Source organism: Panthera onca, chromosome B1, assembly GCF_046562875.1.
Source record: "Panthera onca isolate mPanOnc1 chromosome B1, mPanOnc1 haplotype 2, whole genome shotgun sequence".
Lineage (NCBI taxonomy): Eukaryota > Metazoa > Chordata > Mammalia > Carnivora > Felidae > Panthera > Panthera onca.
This window is the reverse complement of record NC_138342.1, coordinates 94,997,659-95,011,737: the sequence shown is the minus strand read 5'-3', so window position 1 is coordinate 95,011,737 and position 14,079 is coordinate 94,997,659. Positions and strand designations below refer to the sequence as shown.

General features: G+C 35.8%; 1 protein-coding gene across 50 annotated transcripts in view; it reads right to left on the bottom strand.

Moving 5' to 3' along the window:
- ANK2 (ankyrin 2) overlaps window positions 1-14,079 on the bottom strand; it is a 670,685-nt gene that overhangs the window by 123,501 nt on the left and 533,105 nt on the right. For all 50 annotated transcript variants that reach the window (XM_078445806.2, XM_060654351.3, XM_078445805.2 and 47 more), the window contains 3 exons: window positions 12,586-12,684; window positions 11,261-11,359; window positions 4,571-4,669 (listed from right to left, as the gene is read on the bottom strand). In XM_078445806.2, the coding sequence (XP_078301932.2) occupies window positions 4,571-4,669; window positions 11,261-11,359; window positions 12,586-12,684 (297 nt within the window). The remainder of the gene's footprint in view (window positions 1-4,570; window positions 4,670-11,260; window positions 11,360-12,585; window positions 12,685-14,079) is intronic.

Below are 14,079 nucleotides of genomic sequence, written 5' to 3'. Positions count from 1 at the left end.
AAAAAATACGTCAAATTAGGGCAGAAACTAAATTAGAAAACATCTGCCCATTAAAAAAGAGTCTTTTCTTAATAAGCAATGCAAATACAGTGACTAGGGAATAATTGTTGACCAAGTACCCAGCTTGGAAGTCATTACATTCAAAGAAGTAGAAACTGTGTCTGGATAAAAAGCCAGAATGTGCTGAAGGCCTGATATTCTCAACAAGGAAGGTGATTTCAACAATGAGGGACAACTGAAACCAAATACAGCAAAGTCTTCACTTGTGATTTGGGGTGGCAGAAGTATGCGATTCTGAAATTATTAATATACTTTCTTTGTTTTTTGAATACTCTGCCCATAATTATTGCTTTTATGTTAAAAAATTCTTGAAATGAACTTAGAAGAGCAGGGTGATGAGAAGGTATTTATGCATTGGAGGGGAGATAGCATAAGGGCAAAGTGTAGAAGAAATTCAGGCCTTGGCAGTATCTGGGGTGATGTGTGGCATGTGTCTCTGACAGTCTACCAATCTTTAATGTGGTTTTATCCACTTAAAAGTTATGTGGAAAATAAAATCTTCAGCAGTTAATTCTTTGTTACATTTCACAAATATTTACTGCATACCTACTTAGGTTCTGATCAAGTACTGAGGGTACAACTAGAAACATAACAGACAGGGACCCCCTGTCTTCATGGAGGTAACATGTGGTGGACAGACAATTCAAAAAGAATAAGAATTAAAATATATAGTATGTTAGAAGACCATCAGTGTTTTGTTTTTTTTTAAATTTTTTTTAACATCTATTTTTGAGAGATAGAGAGAGACAGAGTGTGAGCAGGGGAGGGGCAGAGACAGAGGAAGACACAGAAACAAAGCAGGCTCCAGGCTCCGAGCTCCGAGCTGCCAGCACAGAGCCCCATGCAGGGCTTGAACTCACAAACTGGGAGATCATGACCTGAGCTGAAATCCGATGCTTAACCAACTGAGCTATGCAGGTGCCCCAGAAGGCCACCAGTATTAAGAAGAACACTAAAGCATTGGATGGCCAAGGGAGTTTGTGTATATGAGTGCACTGTGGATAGGCTAGCCAGAAGTAGCCTCGCTGACAAGGTGAGTTTTGGTGAAAGACATGATGACAGTATGAGAGCTGGTCCTGCTCATCTGGGGGAGAATATTTGAGGATGAGGAAAAGCAAATACAAGCATGTCCGGTTGAGACCACCAGCATGACTGATGAACAGTAGGGAGCAGAATGCAGCTGAAGACACGTGAATAAGAGGAGTGAATAAGGAGAGCAATTCAGGCAAGAGACCTACAAGGCAGGGTGGACTTTTTGATTTCTACTTGGAGGGAGCTGGGATGCTTTTGAAAGGTTTAAGACAACAGGATTACTCTGGCTGTTCTGTTGAGAATATACCGAATGGGGTTAAATGAGAAAAAGGGAGTCAAATTAGCATCTCTTGCAATCATTGAGGTAGGGTTGATAGTGATCTAGACCAGGGGGGTGGTAATAAGACTGTTAAGAAATTGCTGAATTATGAGGTATTTTGAGGGAAAACGTGACAAGGTTTAGTGATAGGATATGAAGAGAGAGGAGAGTCAAGCACTGCATGATGTATTTGACCTGTGAAACTGAAAGAATGGGATAATAAACATCATTTGAGATCAAAAGACTACAAGAAGGATTAGGAGTAGGGGTGAGGGAAATATCAGCAGCTGAGTTTTGAACTTACTAAATTTGAGATGCACAGTAGACATCTATGCAGCAATGGTAAGTTGACATCTACAATATAGAGCTCTGGAGATACATAGATGTGTGTCATCAGCGTATAAGTTGTATTTAAAGATGAAACTGGATGGGATTTCTTAGTGAGTATGGATAGACAAATAAACAAAGTGAGCTCTGGAGGTTCTAACATTCAGCGACGTGGGAGAGAAGAGGCGACAGGCAAGGAGACTAAGCAGAAGGAAAGACAGAGGGGTGTAATGTCCCAGAAGACAAATAAGGAAAGGAAAGTGTTTTGAGAAGAGAGGAGCAAGCAACTGTGTCAGACGATAGCAAGAGGAGAGAACACAGACTATATGGACAGATTCACGTAATTGGTAGATAGGAAGACAGGAGTCTATAGAAATTCTCTTCTGATTACTTCAGTTCTGTCAGTGCTGTGAGAAGTGACAACAGAGAAAGAAGTCTAAAGAAAGAAAAAAGTATAGAACAGTCAGGTAGCAGGGAGTAAGAGCGAACACACTTGGGAAACATATCGTGATTGTCAGGCAGCATTAGAGGTCAAGTTGAGGTGAGCAATTATGAATTTATAGTGAACCCAGTCAGTACGGCCGGGTGTTTTCTGCCACCACACTCAGCTGCAAGATTTGATCAGGGTCAAATATAGCAAGTGAGCATGAATATGTCAGGGAGTGATATGAATGATTATGCTGGGCAAAAGTGAGGGCATAAAAGTAAATGAGGGACAGTAAAACAGTGGCTGATGGACTCAGAAGAATAAACACATTTCTAGAGTTGGGGTTCCAGAGAAAGGTAGCTAAAACATACAGGGGTGTTTGGAGAGTCAGAGGTTAGACACAGAAAGGGGGGTTTACACAGGGTTTACAGTTACCAAATTGAGAGGCCAACCAGAAAGGTCATCTACAGCTGTGGCCAAAATCATTAAAGTCATCATGTATTAGAAGAGGGGTTGTGGTGAAGAGTCAGTTTGCCAAGAGCTAGCATTTTCAAATAATGGGGGGGGGGGGAGTGAGTAGATAGATGAATATTTGCTTCAAGGAGGACTAATGGATGATTCAAAACCGGGAGTTTTATGTAAGGGGAAGAATAGTCTGGCATTAGGTGCCTATTCCACTCACAGTCTTATGGTATCAACTTGCCAACCTGATTAGTTCATCTTCTCCCTGTTCTTTACCCTGAACATAGCTCTACTTTTTGTTATTATCTCCTTATCTATCTTACCCACTCAATTTTGAGCTTCTTGAACAAACACTGTGTATTATTTACCTTGATAGCTCCTTAGTGATCAGAACACTGCCTGGCGCATTGTAGCTACTCAATATGATAATTGTATGCATGGATGAATGAATGACTGAATAAATGAATAGATACAATCATGCAGTCACAGATACTTTATGCTAGATCCTTACATATAAGTGATATTTGATATTATAAGAAAGCCAGTAAAAAATTCATCTAGGTAATCCATTGTCTTCATTAGTGACATGACAATTTTAGGTGAACTCTGTAGACAAGACTATTTTATAGTTTGTGGAAAAGCAAATCTGTCTGTTCTCAATTTGATATATGTTTTTTATTGGTTGCAACATGACTGGTGAAATTTTGTTATTTTCATTTAAATTTCAATAAGTTTTCTCCACAAAACTTTCTACAATTATCTCTGCATTATCCAGCCCAAAATGTCACATTTTAAAGATAAAACTCTACAACACTCATGGTATCAGTATGAGAATGAAAATAATACATACGATTTGAAACTACCATTTCATGGCCTATAGGGCACAGCTTTAAAGATTAAGTTCATTCTACACATATTTTAAATATGTGGGCTGGGTTTTGCTCCAAATAATTTCAAATAAATATTCAATTAAAATATAATACAAATAAAAAAAATTGTTTATTTTGGCTGTCTATTCTTCTCAGTTTACCCTAGTAAAAGCATCAGTTGGTGCCAATCCTGTTCAGGGGCTAGGCGAGGTAGAATACAGAGAAAATGTAAGAAGTGTCCTTTGTCTAAATTTTTCTTGTATTAAGGATCTGATTGTTGCATATGCTATAAAATAGTTCTGTGTGATTATTTTTTATCTGTATCTCATGATATTCCTTGGTAACCCAAAGAGTGGCTAGAAAATGGGGACTTGCACAGTAATAATGCTTGTAAAATACATTTTGTAATGAAAACCTCCAACAAATCAGTTCCCGGTGCAGGTTTTGGTTAGAGTTTTCTTCATAGTTGAGCATATGGATGAAATAAGACAAGAAATGCTAGATGTACTGTGCCATAGAGAATGTTAGGCTTGTTTAATGGTTCTTCGTAGATGGCCTATCCTAAACTGTGCTTTCCATGTCATCTACTAATCCTAAATACAATCATCCAACACCATTGATAAGTAATTCTTTTTACTAGTATTGCCTAAGAGATAAAGATTAGAGAGCCAAAAGAATATCTTGTATTGCTAATTGTGCTACTTTAAAAGACAATTTTATATGTATTTTATAGCATCCCACAGAATCATAAAAGTACAGATCTATAGAATGTAAGGAATATTCTCATTTATATACAATATACTCATTTACATATAATAGAAATATATTCAAATTTCCATCTGTGGTAAAAATATAGAAAGAACTTGAAGGTATACATTCAACCCATTTTAATGCCTGTATTTTTTAGTTTTAAATAACTTTAAAACAGTTTGATATACACTCCTCATTTCTAGCACGCAATTGTTGAGTAATTAGAAACTACTTGATTAATGCTTTGATTTCAAGAAGAAAAGACATATTCAAAAAAGTGGCTTAAAGAGTTCTTTAGATCCCATCTTACCCATAATGACCCACCTTAGTCCTTGCCAGCAAGGGAGCACCCCGTTCCAACAGAAGTTCTACCACTTGGTCATGTCCACTTCTTGCAGCACAGTGAAGGGGTGTCAACCCATCCTGTCCAAAGAATTGAAGAATTAAGCCTGAGTTAACTTAAACACACACACACACACACACACACACACACACACACACAGATTGCCTCTTATGCCACTTCAAAGAGAAGGTTTCCTGAACTTGTTCCTAGTGATTCAATACATCAGTAATAGAACTATTAGTTAAATGATAGAGGAGAAGAGTGAGAGGAAGACAAGACAGTGAGAGATCCTGACAGAGGGCAAGAGAGAGAAAAAGAAAGATAGGGATGAAACAGAGTGAGGGTGTAGGCAAGCGAGATCTCACATGCAGAGGTTCAATGTAAAAACACATGTTGTTGGCCCTGTGTTTTCCTGTTTGGGAAGACGGAAAGGCAGAGTTTGTTGCATTTGTCGAACTTGAAAACCCTACTTGCTTGAAACTACAACCAGATGTTATATCATTAAACTATTTTCATTTTGGTTGCCCTAACATAATTTTACCCCCAAATTCTTCTTAACCTAATTTGTCCATCTATGTCATCTCTTGAATTGTTACTAGTTTTATAAATTCTCCTAAAATGCTCCCTGCTGCTCATGAGAAGAAAGTCATTTTATTCACATTCTTCTAAAGGTTTCCACATATATTTTTCAACATTTTAAAAACTACATAGATATTTCTCAGAGGTGAAATTTGTTATTAATAATAATAGCATTAAAAAGGTGTCAAACAGAATTATGGCACAACTGTGTGTTATGTTACTTATAAAACTTTCTGACCTTGATGCTTCTCAGGTAGTTTCTGATTCCAGAGAAATCCTCAAATTCCCTCTGTCTTTTGGATTTTATTTCTCTTTAGGGTGAAATGGCCAGAGAGCAGAGTGCATGGCTAATATCAGGCAAAATGTACAAACGATGGGTAAGAAGTGAGAGAGAAAATGAAATCCTGAGTACATAAATTAACTAGAGATTTCAAGCTTAAGGGAAAAAAACAGATTGTCATGGGGAAAGACATTGAGAAGGTAGGTAGCATTCAGAGAAAATGAGGGATGGGGATGTTAAGAGGACTTCAAAAGCTGAATTTTCCAGAACTCTAATAGCTTATCTTTTGTGTCTCTGTTTCCAGGACCATTGTTCTGAATTATGTTTTCCCCCTAATAAATATAAGTCATCTGAATCACAACACTCTTCCTATCCCAACATTCTGGGATCCTATGCTAGGTATTTTCCCTTTACCTTCCAGATCCATGCTCTACCTTTCTCTCCTCTGCTCCATGTCTGACAGAAAGAACTCTAGATTGTATTGGTGAGCCACCTTGCCCTCTGGCTTCTGGTTGACTACGGAAAATGCAGCAAGACCTGAAGCCACTCTGTAAAGGATCTCCCTAGTCTGGCTGTGTCTCTTTACCAAATATTATGCTCCTGCCAAAGCAGCCTCCATCATGTAGTTTTCTCCTTTGTTCTGGCAACCTACTTCTCACCTTGGAGGCCTAGGGTTGGTAATGAGCCCTGCTGTTGGTAGCTCTGGGGATACTCTAATATCCTTTGTGCCTTCCCTACAATCCACCCTCAATGTTATAAACAGATCCTTTAATAAATCCATATTCAAATGTTCAAATTTGAACATGCACTCTGGTCCTGGCTAGGACCTTGAGTTATTTGTCAGCGCAGAGCCCAAGGTGGGGTTCAAACTCAGGCACCACAAGATCATAACCTGAGCCGAGATCAAGAGCCAGACACTTAACTGACTGAGCCACTCAAGTGCCCTGGTCTAGAACCTTGAATTATAATGATACTTTGCTTTGTTAAATCTCCTTAGCTAGTATTAAGATACTGAATATCCAAAATAGACCTTGCAATTTTAGATATGTAGGAATTAGCATGAAAAGACTGCCTTTCCAGAAAAAAAAAAGTATTTAACTACTGTAGTTGGGATGCCAAGTTATTTTAAAGTTTGCCAGAGAGGAGTCTAAAAAAAGTAACTGTGCAGGCAAAGCGATTAAGATGATTGTGCTTTTGTATCTTGATAACATACCTTGTGGTTAAAGTACAGAGCGTTAGTTGCTACTTAATTTATATAACTATTAGATATAGTTTGATTTCTCAAACATATTCTTGGTGGGAGCTCCATGGAGAACTAGAATTTGAGAAATCAACTATAGTGAATGAAGGCATTATATGCAATGGTCCAGCAAATGGGCTCTGGAATCAGGGAGCCTCAGGTGTGAGTCTCAGATCAGCCACTATGGATATTCTTTGTGAGGCTCAACTTCACAATACATAAAATGGGGATAATTCTTCTTATCCTATTTAACTTACAACCTTTGTTTGAAAGATGAGGGGACTCTGCCTTAAATCATTTTTAGAATAGGTATTTTTCCTACAGAATACATGAAATATTCATTGTATAATCATGTTGAAATCTTCTGATATTCTCAGAATAACAATAGGAAAATATAGAGAACGCTTAAAACCACACAGGAACATCAAAGAACAGTAAGGATTACATTGATTGTAAATCTGATGCAATTTATCTACCCTTATCAAGGATATGGGAATTATACTAAATTCAAGTTTCCCAACATGCTCAATCTGAATAGATTTTAGATATTTTCTATAAGTATAGTGTCTCATTATTGCCCCCCACCCCCTGAATCTTACCAAGGTTTTGTGTTCCAGGACTTTTTTATTTACTTTTTTTAACTCCTAGGGGCAATGATCTGTTCAATACCTTTTTTAACTTAAATTCTTAAGACTGTTTTAAAGCTTACATTCCTCCCCTCCCACAGTTCCTTTCCTTTTGTTCTTTTTTTTTCTTCACTAGAATCAGTTCATATCACACCATGATGTTGATAATCCTTAATAGGTTAAATCAATCAACATTAGAGGGACACCATTTTTCCAGTTGATAGCCCGCAGCATTAGCTGTTTACAACCAGTTCTTTCCTTACCTTTTCCCTTCCTCCCCTCTGCTTAGATTGTAGATGTAGCCTGAAGTCTGTGTATGAACACAGGCTCTTGTAATTACTACCCTGTGTATCCTAGGTCAAGTTACATAACTCCTCTGAAAGTCACTTTTCTCCTTGGGAGTCTCATTTCTCAAATGAAGGCCTCCACATTTTCTCAACAAGCAGATAATACACACTTCATAAATTGTTAGGAAAAGGAAATAAAATATTTGTAGAGTACTTAGCAGGGGGCCTAGAACAGTGAGCATATGACAATTGGTGGCCACTATTGCTGTTGCTTTAATAATTATGAGCACTTTTTCTGATATATCGGTTTTTGTTCATCACCTTTTAATGTTTTTGTATACTTTCATCGTTTGCATTGAAACATGCATTTCAATAATTTAACCTTATATGGAGTATCTCCACATATAAATAATATATAAGTTTAAAAATAAAGACAGAATAATGTTCTTAATAAAACCTGGATTAGTAATACCATTTTAAACCAGCTATGAAATTTCTGTTAATGTTTTTAACATTAACGTGAGATTTTTCAGATAGCAGAAAACCAAGCTCTGGTGAAAATGTCTCAGTTTCCCACTAGATCCCAGTCAATGATGAGAATGTCAATGACATGCACAATGTCTCAATGATTGACAAAGTGCTGGCAAAAGTGGGAAAGGATCAGTGGGCAAGATATTTTTAATTACCTGAAAGCCTCTACATATTCTGCTTTTCTCCAGATAATGAAAACCTTATATACGAGATTAACAATGAGAAGATCAGGTGGAAAATCCTTGATAGAATATACTAGATTGAGAATGTTTATGACTAGTATGTTTGCTACAAGAAACTGAGATCTCTATGATAAAAAATGAAAAAAAAATATTATTCTTAATTCCTTATGTAGAGCCTCCATTGTACTACCTAAAAAGCAGTCAACAGTAAATGTAAAATTTTTCTGTTTTAAAATATACTTTCAAAAGACAAAAGAGAAAGCTAACCAGATTCCTTTTACTTTAATAATAAAATGTGATAGTTGCAGAACCAGCCTCCAAATTCCAGACCGCAGTCCTTGATTTCAGTATTACCTCCTACTTGACTTTGCCTTTGGTAAGAAAGATATAGTTGTTTTAGTTACAGCCAGAATTAAAAGAATTCAATTGCTTTTAAAATCCTACTTCTTAGAGATAAGGAAGTATTTTAACTTACGGTGGAAAAAGCTCAGTACCACCATTCAATACTGTACTGTACTCAATCCTGGGGTGTGCCGGAGCCAACCCACACAAACTAGCGAGAGCCAAGTTTTTGCACATCTCTTCCCAATTTTGTATTCAGTGATACCCTATTGGTAGCTCTAACTGGCCATGATGGAGGTATGGGGAGTATTTACACTACAGAAGTCAGCAAAGGCAGAAGCTCCAAATCAGAGTTTGTTTGTTTTTTGAAAGCCAATTAGTAAACTTTTACTAGCATACTGCTAATCTAATTCTTTGGGTACTATTAATTTGCATCTCTGTGAGTAAAGGGACCTAGTCTATCATATTAACTGCTGTATCTCTAGGCATTAAGTAGGAACTCAAAAACTATCTGTTTAGGGAATGAATGAACAGAAGATCCACACAATGTATACAATTATAAAATCTACTTTTTGATTTATAAGTCTTGAATGAAATTCAACTTATTTGTATATCTAAAAGTTTCATTGGATGAAATACAGCCCAAATATTCCTTTTACAGAAGAAACCAAAGCTTATATTTGATTAACTTGCTCAAGAACAATTAGTTAATGGCAGAACTAGCATAAGAATCCATTTCTCTCCATATCTTAGTATGCTTTTTACGAAAACGCACTCCCTAATTGGAGTTAGACTTAAATTACATATGCAAATGTATGTAGGCTATGCAAATTAGAGCATCTTTTAAAGAACTAAGCAAATATTGCAATGATCAATAAGAACAAAATCAATTGCCTCAAAATGAATGAATATCCCAGAAAAATACTAACAAGAGCATGCGGATTTTGAAGACATTGGCCAAGATAAAATTCTGTTGCATTTGCCAAGTGCTTTCTTTCCATTGGTACTCTCAATTATTAGAGAGTCTCAATAGAAATGGAGAGGTAAGTGTAAAGGGAGACATTATGTTAATAACGTATTTAAAAGAGGAGGCACAGAAACTGTCCTTTAAACATGAAAAACAAGTAAGCAAGGCATGAAACACTGTGCATAGTTGTTCCAAATTCTGCATACCTACAGCACAGCAAGGGAAAAGGCATGCCAACACAGCAAAGAGTAGAAATCATATAAAACTCTAATGCAAAGACAGTAGACACTACAACAAAGATCTTGACAGACAAAGCAAACCACTCTAGAATTCCCACATGATAATATGACGTAGATGATCTGGATCAAATGTCTTAGAGAAATGAGATTAAGAAAGCAACAGTTCCTGAGGTCATTAAAAAACAGAATGTACAGTCTGGGACTGGTGTAGTTCTTAGAAGCACAAAGATGATAAGGCTAATTAAATAAAAGCATTTGCTAGCCTCAAGATTTGCAAAAGAACTAGATTTGATCCCTAGTCCTTTGACTCTGAAAATATAAAGTCCCAGGATTAAACAAAGTGAATAAAATATCACAAGGGATGCATCCTATTCCCCAATCTTTTATAGACTTCTTACACCACTGTGTATTTGAAAGTGTTCACATTATAGGAATATTTAAAATTTTGCTGAAGTCTATGATGAAGCAAATGTATTCCAGAGAACGAATATTGAAGTACTGGTTTAATGTTTAAGCAAGTAACTACTTATAATTCCAGTAACATAATAAAAAATTATGAGTAGCTAAGTAATTGACCCCCCCCACTTTAAAAAAAATAAATAATAAGAATCTAAGAGTTAATTCTCATACAACCGTATGAGATTGGTTACCAACAGTAGCCTAAGTTCAGAGAAGATAGTAAGTCAACTGCCAATATCATACAGCTAGTAAGTTGTGGAAGTAAAATTTGAAATCAGGTAGTCAGCCTTCAGAGGCTGCGCTTCTAACAGTTGTATTCTCCTGCCTATCTTATTATCTATTTGTTGGGAGTATAGAAAGCTCAGAATTACATTTTACTTAACAAATTTGAAGTGAATGAAGGGCACTGACTCGTATCAAATTGGATTGACTAAAGGTGCAATCTACTAACTATATGCCTTTGTTCCATAAGCATATAGCAGATTGTTCAGGTCAGTATAGTATGACCACCTAAGAAAAACGATCTAAAAATTGGAAAGTTAGAAGCAAAGGATTGTCAACATGTATTAAAATATTTTATGTAAAAGCCACAATCTCAAAGCTTAATGTATGTTTATGAGTTTGGGTTTTTGAAAAGTACAGCTGATAATCAGAGACGCTTCCGTTCAATCTTTGATCTTTGTTCCCCAAAATAAGCATGGACTTAAAAAACTGTCTCATTGAGGACCTAGCATTCTGTTTCTTCAGCACTTATGAGCAAATATTAATTTCACTTTACAATGAGAAACCTTTAAATATTGTATGAAATTTAAATTGAATCCAAGAAAGCAATTTCCTTGAAAATGCATTGTTTATATTTAAGCACTGGTATTTTAAGGTGCCTGCTTCAAGAATACAAAAAACAAAATGGTAGGAAATTCAAAGAACAGAGACACTCACCCTAGTTTTGGCATCGATCTGACCACCACGATCCAGTAAGAGCTTCACCATATTTGTGTTTCCCCTTTTGGAAGCCACATGCAGAGGGGTGATTCCATTCTACACCATGGGAAGACGAAATAAGAGCATGTTGGGTATGACAGGGCATGATGGTGAAAACTTTGTGTTAAAAGGCACAAAGAAGGTTGTGACCCATGTGGTAATTTGATTCAAGTTTCATGTCTTTGATTTTTAAGGAACAAAAAAGCACACAAACCACAAAGCACTATAGTTAGAGAATGAAAAATGGAATGAAGCTGCATAATTAAGTTTGTCTATAACCACAACATATGAATTGAATGTACACATTACATTGTACACATTGTCAAGGGACAAAGGGAGCACTTTCGCATAATAAACAAAATTTCAGATTCTACTTAGGACAGAGCTCTAGTCCAAAGTCTATCACTCTTTCTAAAATATCCATGAACTGAAAGATTCTGACATCTTAAAGTTTCCTATACTTAAAAACAGGATGTAAACATACATATTCAATAACCGTTACAAAAAAAGATTCTTAAAAACATCTTCTTCAGAATATTTCAATATGAAAAACAACTTGTAAATAACTCGACACAGTTTCAATACAGAAGACTTCTCAGGGCCAAAAACACCATATATATGAATCGTAGTTATTTATTTTATTGGCTATCATATATCATCATTATGGCAAGAATAGGTACCTAATTTTTTATATGTCGTAATTTTGCAAATATTCAAATATTGCATTTACTGATTCATACTGAGTACACTGAGTTTTGTAATTAGCATGTAAGTGAATTCTTTCCAGTGAAAGCATACCATTAAACATATAATGCAACATGATGTCTTGTTATGTATTTTGGTTAGACTCTTTATATGAGCACATTCTCAATTCATTAAAAACATTTTTCTGTCAAATTATATGCCCCATAATGATCATAACACTGTATAAATGTTCTTTTACATTTGATAATTAATGTTTTAGCAGTTTAATTGTTTATTGACTTGAAGTTGCTCATTCATGATTCATGGAGTGATCTTTAAATATAACTACTCACACTGAGGTCAGAACTAATATCCTCCTTAACTACTACAAATGATTTGTGTGCCTGTGAATTTACACATTCTTATTTTTCATTTATTGGGTCATGATGATGTGCTATGATGTAAAGAAAAAAATGAAAAATCTAATATATCCAGCACAGATTCAGTCAAGGAAAAAAAAACTTTATTGTTATTCATTTTTACTTTAATAAAATTTTCATTTACTGCTATCTAAAATGAGAAACTATTTTAAACCATACCCTTGCTGTGAAGTCCACAGCAGCTCCCCGGTTTAGAAGAAGAGTTGCCACGTTGACATTTCCATAGTGGGCGGCAATGTGCAAAGGGGTAAAACCACTCTATGGAAAGCAAAGAGAATAACAGTAAATCATTTCACCTCCATATGTTATAGTCCCTGGATTAGTGAAGAAAATCACATGTAATTGTCTACCTAACATGTGAGCAACACAATTAAGATAATAAATGCTTTAATAAAGCTCTTTAAATTTTAGTACTACAAGATAGTAAATAACTAGGGCTATAAGCAGGTAAATAAATACCCTATATTTCTTGGCAACATTATTTGTAATTAGCTTCATGATTTATCTGTCTATGAGATTTGTTGTTGTATCTTGAGTTGGTTAAGCTTTAGAGAAAAACAGAATATGATTAAACGACATAAGGTTTCAGCCACAGAATTCACATAATTATGAATTAAAAATTTTTTCTTCAGAGAAAGACACAAAACTATAGTTTTGTTTAGTTTGGGGATTTTCTTTTTTTTTAATTTTTTTTTTTCAACGTTTTTTGTTTTTTTTTTTTAATTTATTTTTGGGACAGAGAGAGACATAGCATGAACGGGGGAGGGGCAGAGAGAGAGGGAGACACAGAATCGGAAACAGGCTCCAGGCTCCGAGCCATCAGCCCAGAGCCTGACGCGGGGCTCGAACTCACGGACCGCGAGATCGTGACCTGGCTGAAGTCGGACGCTTAACCGACTGCGCCACCCAGGCGCCCCTAGTTTGGGGATTTTCAATAAAAAAAGAAACCAACATTGGTTGGCATTGTGTCTTTGGAACAATGAAAATATTGTGAGAAACTTTTACAGAGGTGTACAATTCATTCCACATCATTTACACTGTCATGATATTTCTGTCTTCTCTAATAACTGTTTAGTGAGACTATGCTGTTACAAAGAAAAAAATTAAAAAAAACAAAAATTAAATAATATACCTGGCATCAATGTAAATATAAAATAAAGAAAAAAAATTTAGCTGAACACAATTTTGAATGTTAATTAAACCAAATTTTATCAATAAGATTGACATAAAATAATAAGCAAGTTAAATCAAATGTATGGACATTAGAGAACTGTTTACTTTCAGAATTTTTTTAATGTTTATTTATTTTTGAGAGAGAGAGAGAGTGTGAGTGAGTGAGGGGCAGAGAGAGGGGGATAGACAGGATCCAAAGCAGGTTCTGCGCTCTGAGCGCAAAGCCCAATGAGAGGCTCAAACTCATGAACTACAAGACCATGACCTGAGCAGAAGTCAGACGCTTAACCAACTGCACTCCTACTCTCAAAATATTTAAAAAATGAATCTGAAAATCTTCATGGAAGAAAAGTATACTTTCTTTCATTCCTTATTCTGATGAAATTTAGTTAGAAATTTTTGCCATTTTCACAAAAGAAGTATACTTACTCTTTCATTATTAAAATGCTAAAAAGTCTATTATTCTTGCTCTCCATAATT